Source organism: Lampris incognitus, chromosome 2 (genome assembly GCF_029633865.1).
Source record: "Lampris incognitus isolate fLamInc1 chromosome 2, fLamInc1.hap2, whole genome shotgun sequence".
Lineage (NCBI taxonomy): Eukaryota > Metazoa > Chordata > Actinopteri > Lampriformes > Lampridae > Lampris > Lampris incognitus.
The window spans coordinates 14,532,146-14,549,752 of NC_079212.1; the positions used below are offsets into that span (position 1 = coordinate 14,532,146).

Here is a 17,607-nt window from a genome sequence, read left to right on the forward strand (position 1 = left end):
TCATGTTTTTAGCATATCTGACGTGTGCGTGCTAGTTAACGTCCTTCAGTCTATACATGGACGTGCCCATGAATGTTTAACGTGTATAATATATGTATGTCTTTTAACACTCCATGGCATGCTGAACCTATATTTGCCGATATTTGAGACCCCTGGCTCCAAAAGTGGCCACAGACAAACTCAAGAGGCGAACCTGTGGAGAGGAGACAGTTAGCGTTAGCGCCCAGCGCGGCAGCCATGATAGCTAGCAAGGCGTTACGGTTGATCGCCGGTTTTCAGAAAACTCACGTAATGCAGTCGCTGTACTGTACCCGAGATATTTCTCGTTACAGAGACACGAAGTTGTTTTTAAAGAAACATGTCAATCCTTTACCTTTATAGATCATGTAGAATGCGTTTACACACAAAAAAAGCCTAGCAATGACTCTTCCTGTTACGTAAACTAGGGAATTTTGAGGTCAGCCCACGCACTTTAAACATAGAGTATATCAATCCGTCAATGAAAGTGCTCTTCTTCTTCTTCTTCTTCTTCTTCTTCTTTTTTAACAGTGTGCCCTGGTTCGAGCACCTAGTTGGCAAAAAGCAAGACAACGCTTTCCAGAATAGTTAAACTGGGAGGTCCAATTCCAAGCTGCAAACAAACCCAACTGTCCTATCACCGGAGCAAAGCGGCCTAACGCCCACTGGCAAAATCGGGGGCGACCGTAGCCTTACATCACCATTTACATCTACTGCCCTCGGGGCAAAGGTAGAGTCCCCTGGGCAAGGACACACGTTTGTCCCTGTTGCCATAAAATGTCTCCATCAGTAAGGACAGCCACTTTTTGAAGCCAGCCTGCAACCTCAGCACACAGCACCTTCTACCTGTTTACTTATCTAACCCTGCTTCAGCCCTCTCCACCGAGTACCCGGTGTTCCTAATGTGTTTTTATGTGAACGTGTTTTAATGTGCCCTGCCTGGATGTGATATGATGCGTTTTAATGGGGCCTTTTAAATAGTGATTTTATTTTATTTTTTTGCACATGCAAGCCAAACACAAATTTCCGCCTTTTGTATGCAAAAAGTAGACAATACGTATTCTCTATTCTATTCTACATAGAAATAAAAGTTAATTAAACCAACCGGTGTTTTCAATAAATTTTAAGTGGAAACGGACTTGTAATGGAACGGTTTCCTTTATTTTTAGAGCCTCCCTGCCACTAGGGGCATAGTTCCGTTATCTTGAGTCTCTTGACTTATAGTGGCATAGTTAAGTACCACAGTTTCAGCTACTTCCTTTTCCTGTGACAACAAGAAAATGGTGTGACAACACAGCAATATTCATGCTCCATCATTAGCCATCACCTAGTTTCTACCCCTTTGAGTGGTAATATCTATAAGTAAAGCTATTATCCATCATTGCTAGAATCTTTATTTTGAAGTATTTTTTTGCATATTTGCTACAGTTTGTATAATTTTGGTAACATGTATGACATAACATTTTAATGATGGCATTCAGGCTATACTTTTGATGCTAGCGTAAATACAGTGTTCAATGCAGTACCTGATTACTTACAACTTACATTTTATTCCTGCAAAGAACATGTTAGTTTTATACTTACCTTTGCTTCCTGGAAAAATAGAGGATTAGTTATCCTAACTGTAACTCTAGATTGAGTAAGCTATTTTGTATTGTATACTGATGTGTGCTTTTCTGTATGTTTATTTTCAGTTTCACACTTCCTTGTTATTAAATCCTGTCCATAAACAACACTGGTCTGTTCCTTGGAGGATATGATGCAAGGGAGAGTTTAGCTGGCTGTAAAACCTAATATAGGACAAGAGTCACATTGGGTGTAGCAGTACAAGACTTCTATTGTTTGTCTGACTGAGTCTTCAGATGGTTCAGAATGCTGCAGCTAGAATCATTATTAAAACTAGAAAATTTGACTATATTACAACAATTCTTGCCTCCCTTCACTGGCTTCCTATCCATGTTAGAGCAGACTTCAGGGGGCTTCTGCTGACTTATCTAATCCTAAATGGGCTCTCCCCATCATACCTGTCTGATCTCCTTAAACCGTACATTCCATCTCGAGCTATTCACTCTCAAAGTACAGGGCTCCTGTGTGTCCCCAAAGTTTAAAAGAAGTCAGCTGGTGGCAGGACCTTTTCCTATCGGGCCCCGTTCTTGTGGAATAACCTGCCTGCTGCTGTCAGACAATCAGAGTCTCTTGAGTCCTTTAAAGCCAAACTTAAAACTCATAATTTTGCCTTAGCTTACAATTAGTTGCCTTTAAATTAAGCACTTCACAACCTGTACTACATGGTGGGTCGGTTTCTGTCTCAATGAATTTACCAACCACTGTTCTGTCAATGATATTATAGTGTGACTATTGCAAACCGTTCTCTTCTCCCACCTGTCTTTTCTCTCTCTCTGAATGACGTCTTCTCCTTTCTCTTCTCCCGTGTATGTGGTGGTGTGATGTGAGTCTCCCTTGTGTGCACGTGCAGTCTGTCCTCCTCCCAGGTCTCCATGGTGACTGTGGTCGTCACCTGGACACTGCTTGACATCCCCCTCATCACATTTTCTTTTTACATATCTTATAAATCCATATAATTTTGTTATCCCGTTTCAATGTTACATCCTTCTCTCACTCAGACGTGTGACAATTAAAAAATTTTTTTTTACACAGTGATGCTGGTCACATGGCTCGGGTCCTGGGCTGTTCTGGTGGTGTCTGGACACTGCTTGGCATCCTCCTCATCATATTCTTGTGTACACACAACATCCATTGCACGTTGTCCGTCTTGGGAGAGAGATCCCTCCTCTGTTGCTCTCCCTGAGGTTTCCTCCTATTTTTTCTCCCTGTTGAGGTTTTTTTTTTTTCAGGGAGTTGTTCCTTATCCGATGTCGGGGTTTAAGGACAGGATGTTGTGTTGCTATAAAGCCCACTGAGGTAAATTTGTAATTTGTGATAATGGGCTATACAAATAAAATAGACTTGACTTGACTTAACTTAGCAATGTTAACCAAGGGGCGGGGGTCAGTAACATTCATTCATGAGATTCCCTCTCAGTGACACACTAACACACGTACAGGCCTATAGAATGTTGCAAAGAATGTTGTTGGAAGAAATGAAGTGGTAGCTATGAATGTGGACTGTAATTGCGTGTACGATTGCTATTTTAATATGCCACTGATGTGTTTTTATTGGATGAACAACAGTTCGTAGATACGATTCATGTGAAAGTATTCTGGTAATTTTTAAGACAATGAAACATACAACTTAAAACTCCTGCAAGAAAAGACTCATTGTATCAAACACAGTTTTCCTTCCTTTTCTTATCTTGTTCTCAACATTTTACATTTGCTTTTATTTTCACGTGCAACACAATGCTAACTACAGAGCCCAGAGTCCTAAAATATTATATAGTCCTATAATATCATATGGTAGATCAAGTGATCCAAGTGGGGATAGAAATGTTGGCTATCTCCGACTGTTCCTTTCTCTACAGTCATAAATTATAATCATTTACTGCTTATTCCTCAGCAGTGAACTTAATGGGCACAAGTCTATGTGGATTTCGCTTTTAAGGGTTGCTTTAATGGCCCCATCAATACTTTAGCACATAGTAAGCCTGCAGAGGGTAGGAAAATTTCCATAGAAAAAAACGCTTGCAGGAAAGAAGTAAAAAAAAAAAAAGACAAAAAACAAAAACAAAAAAGCAGGAGAAACCTCAGGAAGATCATCAGCGGAGGGAACTCTCTTCGACGAAAGCTAGGCGTGCAACAGGTGCCAAGTAGGCAAAGTCAATAATACGGTAACAGATCTGGAGATGAAACACAGCACTGTATACAGAACCACGTGAAGCATCCAAAATGTCACCATGGAGCATTACAGTCCCATGCAGCATCACCAACCGAGTGTCAAAAAAATTGACTCTCATTCATTCACACAGCAGGCAGACCCAGACACATCATGCATACAGATGGAGAGAAAGAGTACACTGTGAGAATGACGCATAGCTGGAGCTGTCACAATTGGCAAACAAACAGTACTGAACAAAAGACAAAACAAAAGGCAGACAAGGGTCTCAAACGAGGCCAGGACCTGGGTCAAGGGGAACAGAGGATGCAGCGCAGACAGAAGCCTCATCCCCCCATCTTCACACTGCACAGTGCAGGCCCTGGTCCTGGAGAGACAGGATGAGTGAGAAAGCCCAGACACTCAACAGCCAGACTCATACCTTCACAGCAATCAGGCAGACAGACAGGCAGTTGGTCATAAGGATGCAGGGTGGCGGGGGGGGGGGGATTCCCATCGACAGGATCTAAAATTTAATGCAAACTAGAAGAATTCGTGTCTGTATAATGTATTAATATCATCAACATTATCATATGCTGAAAGAAGAAGAAGAATTATCCTATGCTTTAAATGGTTTACTATCATGCATTGTATATCTCTTTATCTGTATCTAATGTATGCATGTATGGAGAGATGGCTAGATGGGTAGGTAGACAGATGCATAGATAAATGCACACCTCAGCTTCTTTCCTTCTTTTAAAACTTTTTAAACTCATTTAAAAAAATACCTTTCTTGCGCTTTTACTTAAGCACCGGTTTTGCTCTTAGATGCTTGTTTAGAGAGAAGATGCACTTATGACCTCTGGTGACTGGTAGTTCTCCTGATTTCCTGCGTTAAATGCACTTATTGTAAGTCGCTTTGGATAAAAGCGACGGCTAAACGACTGCGACGCAATGTAACGTTAAAAGGAAATGAGACAACGCTGCCACCTAGCGTTGATTTGTAGACACTACAACAACAAACGGTTTGTCGCTTTACTCCTCCCAAAGCGGATGTGTTACAAGCGGCGATCCTTTTCTAACTCCTCACAACAGTAAAAACGTACAAAGGTCGTTTGGCAGAAACCAAGAGGACCTCTGGGAACCCAGCTACTCGTGTTTTTGAGGGGGGGGGGGGGTTGCTGTATCGATTAAGTGCGATCATATCACACGTATCGGCGTATCCTGACCGGCCGATCTTCGTTCAACCAGAATCTCCTGACCCGAGTTTGGGCGAGTCACTTCAACGAGCTCCTCTCACTTATACTCGCCTCCTCACTTGTCACAGCTACATTTCTTTTCTGTCAACTTCACGATCTCCAAGGTAATTTTGCTCCCGTCCAAGGTGCTCTCGGCGTGTGTCTAAGCGGCGGGGGGGGGGGGGACTGTATGCTGAATAATGTAAGTCTTGTCAGAGGTTTGATTTGGGAGGGCTAGTTGAAGGCGGCGGAAGCGGGACAGGTGGGAGAGGCGGTGAGGGGATGATGCGTACGTTTTGCCCCGACTATATTTTGCAGTGGGACGGAGCATACAGACGGTTAACTTAAGAACTTTTAGATGAGAAACAACAAGTATTATGTTGTATGTGCCATGGCAGAAGGACGAGAGTAGGTATTAAAACTGGGAGGGAGTCTGCCATAGACATCGGTGGAAGAGAACGCGACAGCTGGCAGGGATCATTAGGCTACTCGAGTTAAAAAAAAGAAAAAAAGAAAAGAAGTTTGAACCTGGTTAAGTGTGTGTTTGAGAGGGGAAAGTTTCGGGAAAGTGTCCGGAAATTTTCAGATGTGGGAAGTGGGTACGCCATTGGTTGAGGGAAGTCAGGAATTAGCTTATATAACCTGTTACGCTTGAGGCCTATTTGGTGCCAATCAGTATTTGATGCCTGCAGGAAAAACTAGGTAACTTTATTTATAACTTGATAACTAACTCTCCCTAAATCGATGGAGCAAAGGTGTAAGCATCAAACAATCATTGCAATGTGATTTTAAAGTCTTACACATACTTGGTATAAACATTGGTGTTGTTTGGGGTCATCCAAACCCCAGACCTACTATGCACATAAAACCTAAGAAAAAGTAAAAATGTAAATGATAAATGGAGCTCATCCACAAATTGGTGATAGGTAGCGGTAATTTACCTGTAAACTGGATGCTGGATGCCATTTACATGATGGAGCTAGATGTGTGTGCTGTATGGACGAAATCTGTCACTGTGTGCTTATATAGGCTACACATGGTTTTCCATGGTGGCACGGCGGTGCAGTGGTTAGCACGGTTGCCTCACAGCAAGAAGGTCCTGGGTTCAAGCCCCGGGGTAGTCCAACCTTGGGGGTCGTTCCGGGTCATCCTCTGTGTGGAGTTGGCATGTTCTCCCCCGTGTCTGCGTGGGTTTCCTCCAGGGGCTCCGGTTTCCTCCCACAGTCCAAAGACATGTAGGTCAGGTGAATCGGCCACACTAAATTGTCCCTAGGTATGTGTGTGTGTGTGTGTGTGTGTGTGTGTGTGTGTGTGTGTGTGTGTGTGTGTGTGTGTGTGTGTGTGTGTGTGTGTGTGTGTGTGTGTGTGTGTGTGTGTCGGCTCCGTGATGGGCCTGGCAGCCTGTCCAGGGTGTCTCCCCGCCTGCCGCCCAATGACTGCTGGAAGTAGGCACCGGCATCCCCACGACCCTAGGAGCAGAATAACGCCCAATTTATACTCCAAATGTCGGCTAGCTGGCAGATGTCTCTCAACAATTTTGACGTCATGAGAGACACTTTTTGTGTCTCCCAGGGCTGTCGTGTACACGACACATGTTCTTATGTCGGCTAGCCGACATTTGGAGCATAAATTGGGCTTAATCGGTTCTGATAATGGGTGGATGGATGGATGGTTCTCCATGTCTTAACTGTACTCTTTTATTATTTTTCCTCTGTATTGTCATTGCAGATATTTACACGATGCATAAAGAAGTGTTGCTGGCTCACACCCTGAAGTCAAAGGGGACCTCCACGATTCTTGGTGGCCAGCTTCCCTTTAATGTGATAAATAACAACCAGTACATACCCCCAGTGGCTGGTGGAGCTCATGTTAAAGAGAGAGACATGAGAAGTGACTCACCTTCTCTTGATCATGTTGTCCACACTGCACTGTCTGACACAAGCAAACCAGTCATAGTGGTTGGTCCGGCAGGATCTGGTAAATCAACTGCCTTGCAGAAGTTGACTTTAGACTGGGCCAACGGAGAGCACCTCCACAACTTCTCTCATGTTTTCCATTTCCAGCTCAGGGAACTAGATGATCTTAACCAGATGTTTTCCTTGGAGACGTTCCTGTTACGTGATCACAGTCATTTTTCACCCGAGTCTGTGTCTTTATTATTGGAGAAGCCTGAGAAACTGCTGTTTATTTTTGATGAGCTGGATCAGTACAAACATAGCCTGGACCCTTCGGTTCAGACTTTCTGTTCTGACCCCAGCCAGATGACCTCAGTGTCCAGTATAGTGGCCAGCTTGCTTCATGGCAAAATGCTGAAAGGAGCCTCCTTTTTGTTAGCCACCAGACATACGGAGTGTTTGAAGTTTCTGGATGGCTTCAATGTGGGGCTGGTGGGATTTCTGAAGCCACAGAGGAAGGCCTACTTTGAGCAGTTCTTCCCTGACCCAAGTATTGCCAACAGAGCACTTTTGAACATGGAGAGGACATTAAGTTTTTATGATTTCTGTACCTATCCTAGATTTTGTTGGACAGTTTGCTGCATTTACAAGTCTCTGCTGGATGCTGGAGAAAGGTTACCTGAAACATTAACACAACTGTATGTAAGTATAACGGTCCATCTGATTCAGGAACTCTCACTAAATGAGGCCCGCTACAGAGCTCTGGTCACAGCTCTGGGTCTTATGGCTTCTCACTGCTGTCTGGACCCAAGTTCTAGCTGTGCCTTAGGAAAAATGGACTCATTTGTCCTTAATCAGTTCATTCCCTCTAAAGCCTCCCTGGATTCTCTCTTGCAAGTAGATGGTACCCCAGATTTGGATGGTGGCATCTTGACTTTCCGCACCCAGTTGATGCAAGAGTTCCTATTGGCAGTGTCTTTCTTTCTTGATATGTCATTGGCTGAGAGTGCAAAGGAGATGTTAGAAAAGCATGAAGACCATGCAAGGTTTCTGGACCTTTACATGTCAGGGCTTTCAGAACCCGCCCAGCGCAGACCACTAGAGATGCTGCTGGGTGAGTTCAATGCCGATCGGATCATGGATTTCAAATGCTGGTTTAAAAGCAGCTCTCTGGAGACACTGGAGGGATGCTGCCAAGAGAAACACCTCCACTGCTTTCGTCTGCTTCATCAAAGTCAGAATGAGAGTTGGATGAAGGAGATCATCACCCCCTCTACACGACTTGGCATCAGCTATGGAGGTCTGGGCCTGGAGGACAGTGTAGCGCTGAACTATGTCATCATGCACCTTGGTGAGGTGCAGCAGTTGAATCTGTACTCTGCACGTAATTTGACAGAGGAGATAGCAGAGCACCTGGTCCCAGCCATGGTCCAGTCTCAGAAGATAATGTAAGTCTCCTGGAAGGCAGAAATTGAAAATTAGCAATACAGTATCTGTGCACAACCATTGGCCTTTTAGTTGTTTCATATCCACATTAATATGTGTTCACTGTAGTGCTGGGCAATATGGAAAATATTATCAACATGATGATCATAGGGATTTTACATGATATCAATATATACCATGATTTCTGCTTACAAGTGCAAAAACACCATATTTAAGAATACAGCTGAGGTTCATCACATTGAACTGTTTGGCAATGTAAATTATAATATCACACCAAAACTCCATCAAATATTCCAGGCCACATTTTGTGAGAAATTTCAAGAAATATATTCTCGTTATCATTAATTTACAACACAAAATTGTGTATCACGATATGACACCCCCAAAACGATATCATTGAAAGACAATAAACAGTAACATTGTGGTATTGCTAAGCCCCAGTTCACAGCGATCTGTACTCAAACTGTTGCACATTGCACCCATGAATATGGATATTGCTCTTGTGTAAACAGCACTTATGTCTCTTATCGTTGCAGGTTGTCAAGTAGCTCCCTCAGCACAGGCTCTGTCCATCATCTGGCCTCAGCTGTCAGCAGAGGAAGGACCAAGGAGCTGGATCTCTCTTACAGCCGCCTGGGTGATGCAAGCTGTAAAATCCTCTGCACTGGACTCAAAAACTGCAAGATACAAAAATTAACGTGAGTTTTCCTTGGACATTGCCACAAGTGATTTATACTCATGAATTTCATTCAAAAGACAACCTTTCCAGTCAAATCAATACCGTTCCTCTCGATTTATATAGACTTACAGTGTGTAGACTGACTGAGGCGTGCTGTGGGGATCTGGTGTCTGTTCTGACTTCTGGCACCTCTCAGCTGCACACATTGGATCTTGCTTTCAATGAGATAGGGGACCAAGGCCTCATACATCTATGCCAAGGACTGCGAAGCCCTAACTGTAAACTACAGGAGCTAAAGTATGTACCATTCAGCTGTTTAATAGGTCTTATGATAATGATAATTGTACATCTTGTTGTGACGCATTGTTATTGGAACAATTACTGTTCAGTTGCCGAGGTCAAAATATGATCTTTGTTATTTTCATCAAGTTTACAGACCTGTAACTTAACTGTGGGATCCATGGGAGCTTTGTCAGCGGCGATGTGTTCTGGCCAATCAGATTTAAGAATGCTGAACCTGACTTGCAACATGATTGGTGACAGTGGACTGGAGCAGCTGTCGAAGGCTCTACTACAGCATCCTCTTTGTAAACTGCAGAGGCTCACGTAAGGCAGCGCTGTTAAGACGACTTCATTGTAGTCTTTTTTTTTTTCTCCATCTTCGCTCCTCTGAGATGACAAAATAGCTTCACCGTCATGACAGAAATGTTGAGTCAATGTTCTGGTAATATCCCCAAATGTGACCAATTTTCATTTTTCGGTCCAGTGTGTTTGACAGCCAGCTGACCGGTGGGTGCTGTGCTGGTTTGGCTGAGCTCCTGATGTCCAAACACTGCTCCCTGTTAGAGCTGGACTTGTCAGTCAACGAGTTGGGCCAGGAGGGGACGCTGCTGCTCTGCAAAGCACTCAGTAAACCAGGATGCCCTTTGGAGAAAATTGGGTATTTATCAACTGGTCCAGTTCTGTGTTTTGACTTTAATATCCATGCTACATATATTAAGGTTATGCAGAGGATGTCAACCAGTCATTAACATTAGGTTACATTAAGCACAATATTGTACACCAGTGTAAGATCTGCTCTTTCTTACAGCTTGACACGGTGCGAGTTGACCCACTTGGTGTTCAAGGAACTGGTTTTGTTGCTGAAAAGTGGGACCTCTCGGCTGAAGTCCCTGTCCGTAGGTTTGAACTTTGTTGGAGATCAAGGAACCAAACCCCTGTGGGATGCTTTGGCAGACCCTCACTGTCAACTGGAGGCGTTGGAGTAAGTTCTCAAAACACACGATTGGACTTAACGTTTCACCTGACTGTAAGATAGAAGCTGCATTCAAATTCTATGGCTCCCCTTTCCATCATAGCGTTGAGATGAACAACTTGACAGACGCCAGTGTTGGGGACTTATGTGCTGCCCTGAGTGCCAGCAGTTCTTTGAGGAGCCTGGACCTGAGCAACAACACACTGACCGATGCCTCTGTCCCAGCCCTTGTGCAGGTCATGCAAGACAGTCCCACCATGCAGGAGATGAAGTGAGTAAACTGTTTAAAAACTAAATCGTCGGTTACAGAAAGTTCAAGTACGGTCAAATTTGAACATCTATGGGGGCGTCTGGGTGGCGTGGCGGTCTCTTCCATTGCCTACTAACATGGGGATTGCCAGTTCGAATCCCCGTTACCGCCGGCTTGGTTGTGTGTCCCTACAGACACAATTGGCCATGTCTGTGGGTGGGAAGCCGGATATGGGTACGTGTCTTGGTTGTTGCACTAGCGCCTCCTCTGGTCGGGCGGGGCACCTGTTCAGGGGGGAGGGGGAACTGGGGGGGGATAGCGTGATCTTCCCATGCACTAGGTCCCCCCGGCGTAACTCCTCACTGTCAAGTGAAAAGAAGTGGCTGGTGACTCCACATGTATCAGAGGAGTCATGGGGTAGTCTGCAGTCCTCCCCGGATCGGTAGAGGGGGTTGCTGCTCCACCCCCTCTACCGAGCAACCGGGACAACCTGGAAGAGTGGGGTAATTGGCCAAGTACAATTGGGAGAAAAAAGGGGGGGGGGATGTTGAATATCTATGAACTAGCACCTAACTGGTGCTTTTGTATTCCTTTCTTACAGCTTGCGTTACAATGACTTCTCAGAAGATGTTTTTAACATGTTGGACAGCTGTGATAAAATCAGGTACTGAAAAAAAAATATTCATCTCATGGTAGAGAACAGCTATCGGACCATGATGCTTGAAATGGTACTGCATAATATTATGCACAATCAATAATAGTTTCACAATGTCTTCAGTATATATACATATATATAGTATATAATATCAAATTTCTGTAACAAACACCCACTAATGGATTTCATTGACAAAATGTTTTAATGAGAATAAACATAAATATTTGGTCTTTTTGTAACTTTGTGGTTAAGCAGCATGTCCATTAAAGCAAATACAGTTGATATTTCACAACCATGAAATATATTATGAATTTTAATGAGAGCCATTTCCAAAAACAAATACCACCGTTGCAGTAGACACGCAATGCAATTCATGTCTGACGTTTTAATCTGCTTAAAAAAAAAAAAAAAAAATCATTCCCCTCTCGACTCCTTCCTTAACTAAAATGAGGGTGTAAACAGACAAAGGGTGATAAGCAATCCACACTCAACATAGTGCCTCCTCCTCTCTCCCTTTCCAGCAACTTGAAAATAAAATCCTAAATATGAGAGAGGCAAGTTTTGTTTTTGTTTTTTTGGTGAGGGACAGGTATAGAGGATCACAGCAACATCAGGAAGGGCTTCTAAAGCAATGATCTGCTTTATTACCCCCTCTCTATGTTCTTTGGTCATGAGCTCCTTCACTGAGGTGACCATTAACAGCTTTGTCCTTCAGTTTCTGGGTGTGACTGAGCTCCGTCCTGCAGTTGGTCCCGGTCTCCTCCTCCGAGCTGCTCTCCACGTCACTGCGGTCGTCTTTTGACACCTGTGAAACGAAGCTATTACGTATCACAGATGCGTTTCACCCACTTTATGTAATGACTGGAAGAGCAAAGACTTGCAAAATCTGCCCCAGGGTTCCCACACGTCCTGGAAATTTCATGGACTAGTTTTCCAGTCATGGAAACACCGGGGGGGGAAAAAATGTCCTGAAAATACTATTGAGACCGGGGAACATTTTCAAGTTAGGTAATAAAATTGTATTTTTACCCACTGAGATCACATAGGTTTAGCCGCTGAGATGAGAGACATGTGTTCAGTGACAGCTAAAAGTTACACAGTCCATTTAGAGACTGCTGAGGCCACCACTGATGGATAATACTGAATAATATGACCCTCCGTGAGCAACAGTTGTCAGGTATAGACGAGTAAAAGTCATGGAAAATATCCTTGGATGCTTATGGGGCGTTAGAGATGCAAGCTTCATAGAAAGTGTTACCAAAATATTTCCTAAAAAGGCATGGGAACCCTGGGTATTAACACAGTCGAAATGCAGAAGTGGAAATACCTTTCCCTTGAATATGGCTTTGATAGCAATGCGAGCGATAAGGTAGAACCAGATGACGTGGAGAGCCTGCAGGACCAGGAGCAACCCGTTCAGCAGCCACCAGGATCGGTATGGCCCGACGATTTCCCAGCTCTCAAACAGAACACTGTTGACAATCCTTCAACGAAACACACATTAAGACAGAGGTTACAAGAGCTGTCGTTTCACCAAGTCTTATTGACCAATCAACTTATCCAAATCCCACCCCCCACCTCCCTTTTCTCCCTAATTGTACTTGGCCAATTACCCTATTTTTCCGAGCCGTCCCGGTCACTGCTCCACCCCCTCTGCTGATCCGGGGAAGGCTGCAGACTACCATATGCTTCCTCCGATACATGTGGCGTCGCCAAACACTTCTTTTCACCTGACAGTGAGGAGTTTCACCAGCAAGACGTAGCGCGTGGGAGGATCATGCTATTCCCCCCCAGTTCCCCCCCGAACAGGCGCCCCGACCGACCAGAGGAGGCGCTAGTGCAGTGACCAGGGCACATACCCACATCTGGCTTCCCACCCGCAGACACGGCCAATTGTGTCTGTAGGGACACCCAACCAAGCCGGAAGTAACACGGGGATTCGAACCGCCGATCCCTGTGTTGGTAGGCAACGGAATAGACCGCCATGCTACACGGACGCCCAACTAATCCAAATCTAAAAATGGTCTGTATTAGTTGGCAAAAACAAGGTTGCAAAGACAATAGAATTCACCACATATTTGAGCGCTCGCTCTTCTCACCAGAATGGATAGATGACAAGTCGAGCGAGGAAGAAGCTTAAGCCGAACACCACAAACAGGACATCACACAGCCTCTGGCACTTGGCGTAGTTGGCCAGTTTGGCAGCCTAGGGAAATAAACAAACCAATGAAACTGATAACTATGGTTCTTTGTCATACAGTATGTAGTCTTAACAGCATCACCGCCTCAGGCAGGTTGTATAGCTGCCGTCATTGTCATAAAAGCAGTGAAACAAGTTGGCATGCTGCAGGCAGTTTTCAATAAAGATATAAAACACTTTGTCATACCACGAAATTCATCTCTGCATTTAACCCATCCCACACACACACACACACACTAGAAACAGTGGGCAGCTGCGGCATCCGAGGACCAACTCCAGTTCTTCTTTCCATTGCCTTGCTTAGGGGCACAGACAGGAGTATTAACCCTGACATGAATGTCTTTTTGATGGTGGGAGGAAACCGGAGCACCCGGATGAAACCCACGCAGACATGGGGAAAAAATGCAAACTCCACACAGAAAGGACTGGGGACGGCCTGGGGTTCAAACCCAGGACCTTCTTGCTGTAAAGCAACAGTGCTAACCACTGGGGTACTGTCTGTGCTGCTCACCAATACTTCAGAATGTGTTTACCTACATTTTATATTACAACGACGGGCAACGTCCTGAAATGAACTCTCATTTTAGTGACCGTTTGAGGCCTTTACCTCAAGGAAGATGTCAGATACATCATGGACACACATGACCAAAGTCCCTGCTCGTAGCATGTTGTTGGCGTAGGAGAAAGTGATGAGGGTTATGGTGGCCAGGTGGTGGACAAGCATAATGACGAAATCCTGTCATACATGAAATGGAGAGAGAAAGGAGTAGATGGTTTATTAGGATGGTCATATTGGCTAGGGCATGAAAATCATTTTATTTCTACAAAAAAAAAAGTTGGGAAGGCCAGCACATAAAATGAAATTACTAGTGAAACGCGTTCAATGATTGGCAGAATTTCTCATATCTTCAACACAACTAACTTCACACCGAGACAAAAAAAGCCTTGTTTAAATTCTGAGATCTTTCAGCACATGCGCACAAGCAAATGATTTAGAATTATCTCTCTTTGTTTGCAGCGAACCCGTGCCTTATCCGTTTGGCCCCGAGTTTATCACCATGAGCCAATTCTGACACAGCAGTAACAAATATCTGTGCGTGAGTAGCATGAATGCCAAATATAGGCCCTGCTGTGTCAAAACCATCAAAAACAAACTCTCACACGAAGAAATAATACAGTCGACTGAGCCGTTAACAGGTTTGGAAACAGATGTGCAGTGAGATTACTTGCAAGCCTACGCAAACAGTCCCGTTGAGTGTTTTTTTTTTTGTGCATAAAATCTTAGAACCTGGATAGCTGGAATGGATCTACACAGACACAAAAAGATAAACAGAAACTCAGGTAGATATGAAACGCTTGCATGCCAACACAATACAGAGGTCAATACGCAACAGCGAGGCTGCAGAGATGCAGCTCAGTAGCTGTGGTCAGTCAGTCAACCCACCTTGCGTTTGATGTCTGTGAACTGGGAGAACATGAGAGACCAGTAGAAGGCCAGCTCGGCTACATAGTAGTTGTATTGGCCAGGACTCAGAGGCTTTGGAGACGGAGTGACATGAAATGAAAACCCCAGTCAAACGAGTAAACAACTGGTGCAAACATTTTATACACCATCAGATGTTTGTCATTGAACATGATGTTTCAAGCAGTTAGCTTGAAAAAAAAAAGTTATTCACCTGAAAGGGGTAGTTATACCAGCACTGCTTGGTATCCCACATCCAAGGGGACTTCAGAAAAGCAGATGAAATGCATATCATAAATAATGCATTGCTCTCTCCCTCTCATTTTCACGTGAATGAAATAGTCTTGTATGCTGGTTCAACTCACCACCCACAAATGCCGGATTGCATAGATGAATATTCCAAGATAAAATGTAAATCTCCACCTGAAAGGGGAAATAAGAAAGGGACCATGGGATGAGAGTGAAACCTTGTCATGTAAAGCCTGCTTGAAGTAGAAACACCAGCTTTTCCACGCCGCATGCCGTCCAGATGTCAAACAGATAGCGCAGTATGGACTCACATGCTCTCGCAGAACTTCTTCAGCGTGCTTGGCTTGTCTTGGTTCCTCCGGACGCGAAACCATCTCTGTATCCTTCGCACATCCCAATCAAGCTGCTTGGAGAGCCCCTCCAGCTGCTTTGCATCTGGACACTAAGGACAGCACAGAAAAGTATAGAAATGACTAGCTCTGAAATTATTAGTTGATTATACTACATATTCAAATAAGTCATTATAAATGACTTATCTAAATCTAGACAGTCGCATTGCTGCACTGGAGCATCAACATCAGTGTTAAATGTTCCAGGCCTGGCTATTAACTTAATACACTGGAGCATAAACATAAATATAAGGCTTTATGTACCGTTGTGGACACATACACCCTTTCCAGGACAACGTTGGGCTGAGCTTGCCGGCTCACTCCTGCCTGAATCTGAAGTATGTGGGCACAGGGCTTGGCCACTAGCCTGTGCACACACAGATGGAGGCAAAAAAAGAAGGGGTGGGAGTAAGGAGGGAGGAGAAAGAGGTGGTGTTGTAATAAAAAGAGAGATTCAGATTCAGAAAGAGTCATCCATGTAGCTGAGGTTATGGGAGTGGATGAACCGCTGGCCAAGTTTGTTTCTCGCTCCGGAGAACAGCGCTCCAACACTGTTCTCTTTTTAAACCGAAACTAAAGACCTCCCTTTTCAGCCAAACATACTGTATTTGTTCAGTTTGTATGTTGCATTTTTGTTGTTTTTTTTTTTTATGCAAAGCATTCGGAACTGCTTTTGTGTGACACGGACTGCACAGCTTTCACAGTTTGTATACACAATGAGAGACAGAAAGAGAGAGAGAGAGAGTCCAGAGGAATGTAGCACCTAGTTTAAACAGAGGGAGAAGGGCTGTCATGTGATAGGATGGGAGTAGAAACACGCAATGAAACACTCAATGGGCCAAATTACTACATCTGCCGTGACATGACCTTCCTGACAAAGGTCTGTTGACCATTTCTCAATCTTTTAAACATGCCGTAGCTGATGGTACTGCTTGGAAAATCCTGAAGAACTTTGCAGCACCGCAAGCAAACTGCCTTCATCTGCAGTTATTTCAAGTGGAAAAACAGGCAATATCAGGGTTTGTGTCAACGTGCTCCTGATGAACACACACACACACACACACACACACACACACACACACACACACACACACACACACACAGTGGCTCCTAAAGTGGACCTCAAACTCTACCAGACAGTTAAACAACTAGCCAGGCCAACATCTATTAATCTATAACAGCATACCAGTATAGCCTATTTCTGCTGCAATTGACTGTCTCCCCCTTCCCCTCCCCCCGCCCCTCAAACTATCAACAAATCCAAACGACCACCCTCAGCAGTTTCCCCATTATCACTACAGGGTAATGATGATGTGTACATATTTGGAAGTAAAATGAGGGGAGGGGGGAAATTCCTTAAAAGATAATCAACCACATCCGTATAAATATTAGACAATGCTGTGAATGTTTAACTGGGAAAACACTAACCAGTGACAATCCGTGATGTCATGAGTTAAACCGGAGGGCTGTCCCGTAAACACTGAACAGGCCAGCTAATGGAAATGGGACTTTTTGTTTTAACTTTATGCTAGTTGTGTTTCATCCCAGTTTAAGAAAAGCACTCCCCCCCCCCTCCTCTCCTGCCTTTCTTTTAAAGAACCACATTACGCCATTCACGACTATGAACCTAAAAAGTTCCGACTTTACCGACAACAACACAAGCGGGGCAGTTTCCCCACCGCAGGAAAAGAGATAAAACGTTTGAAGCCCACCTCTCGAAGAGCAGCCGCAAGACCAGGACGCCGACGGCCAGCGGAAGAGCGCACAGGATCTGGCCCGCTCGCGGGTACTCGGCTCCGGGAGGTGGGCGCTCCAGGTCCGCCCATGTCACGTTCGCGGGGAGCCAGAAGCTCTCGCTCCAAACCCAGGCCGAAATGGAGGCAGTCATGTCAGGGGCCGCGGCGCTCGATGCGATACGCACGGGCCGCTTTTCGTCGACATCTGGGGGCTCGCGGCAAAAAAAAACTTCTGCAAACTCTCCGCTAGCGGCCGCGTGTCTCCACCTCCTCCACAAGCATCATGGGCTTGTGAAATTCCTGGCAAACTTTAGACACCCTAAATGAAGGCAACACCCACCACGCCGGCCAATTTCCGGACTAC

At 44.6% G+C, this 17,607-nt stretch overlaps 2 protein-coding genes across 2 annotated transcripts; one reads left to right on the forward strand and one right to left on the reverse strand.

Annotated features, from left to right (window-relative positions):
* The first annotated feature begins 4,863 nt into the window (after window positions 1-4,863).
* On the forward strand, window positions 4,864-11,279 carry si:ch73-233m11.2 (NACHT, LRR and PYD domains-containing protein 14). The gene is made up of 9 exons (XM_056273202.1): window positions 4,864-5,152; window positions 6,756-8,370; window positions 8,905-9,066; window positions 9,171-9,344; window positions 9,477-9,653; window positions 9,814-9,987; window positions 10,138-10,311; window positions 10,406-10,573; window positions 11,154-11,279. Exons 2-9 carry the CDS (start codon window positions 6,767-6,769, stop codon window positions 11,221-11,223), a joined length of 2,703 nt encoding a protein of 900 aa, XP_056129177.1. The 5' UTR covers window positions 4,864-5,152; window positions 6,756-6,766; the 3' UTR covers window positions 11,224-11,279.
* A 135-nt stretch (window positions 11,280-11,414) lies between these two features.
* On the reverse strand, window positions 11,415-17,529 carry LOC130106896 (ceramide synthase 5-like). The gene is made up of 10 exons (XM_056273206.1): window positions 17,220-17,529; window positions 15,772-15,874; window positions 15,430-15,560; window positions 15,235-15,292; window positions 15,084-15,134; window positions 14,852-14,944; window positions 14,015-14,143; window positions 13,307-13,413; window positions 12,535-12,691; window positions 11,415-12,012 (listed from the first exon to the last, which is right to left on the reverse strand). Exons 1-10 carry the CDS (start codon window positions 17,393-17,395, stop codon window positions 11,863-11,865), a joined length of 1,155 nt encoding a protein of 384 aa, XP_056129181.1. The 5' UTR covers window positions 17,396-17,529; the 3' UTR covers window positions 11,415-11,862.
* Window positions 17,530-17,607: the final 78 nt, after the last annotated feature.

Coding starts and splice junctions, on each gene's coding strand:
- si:ch73-233m11.2 (XM_056273202.1), top strand. CDS start 6,767: ATGCATAAAGAAGTGTTGCTGGCTCACACCCTGAAGTCAAAGGGGACC. Junction 9,654..9,813: donor TGTAAACTGCAGAGGCTCAC/GTAAGGCAGCGC, acceptor TTTTCGGTCCAG/TGTGTTTGACAGCCAGCTGA. Junction 10,574..11,153: donor CCCACCATGCAGGAGATGAA/GTGAGTAAACTG, acceptor CCTTTCTTACAG/CTTGCGTTACAATGACTTCT.
- LOC130106896 (XM_056273206.1), bottom strand. CDS start 17,395: ATGACTGCCTCCATTTCGGCCTGGGTTTGGAGCGAGAGCTTCTGGCTC. Junction 15,293..15,429: donor AAGAAGTTCTGCGAGAGCAT/GTGAGTCCATAC, acceptor TTCCCCTTTCAG/GTGGAGATTTACATTTTATC. Junction 14,144..14,851: donor TCACAGACATCAAACGCAAG/GTGGGTTGACTG, acceptor CATGTATGACAG/GATTTCGTCATTATGCTTGT.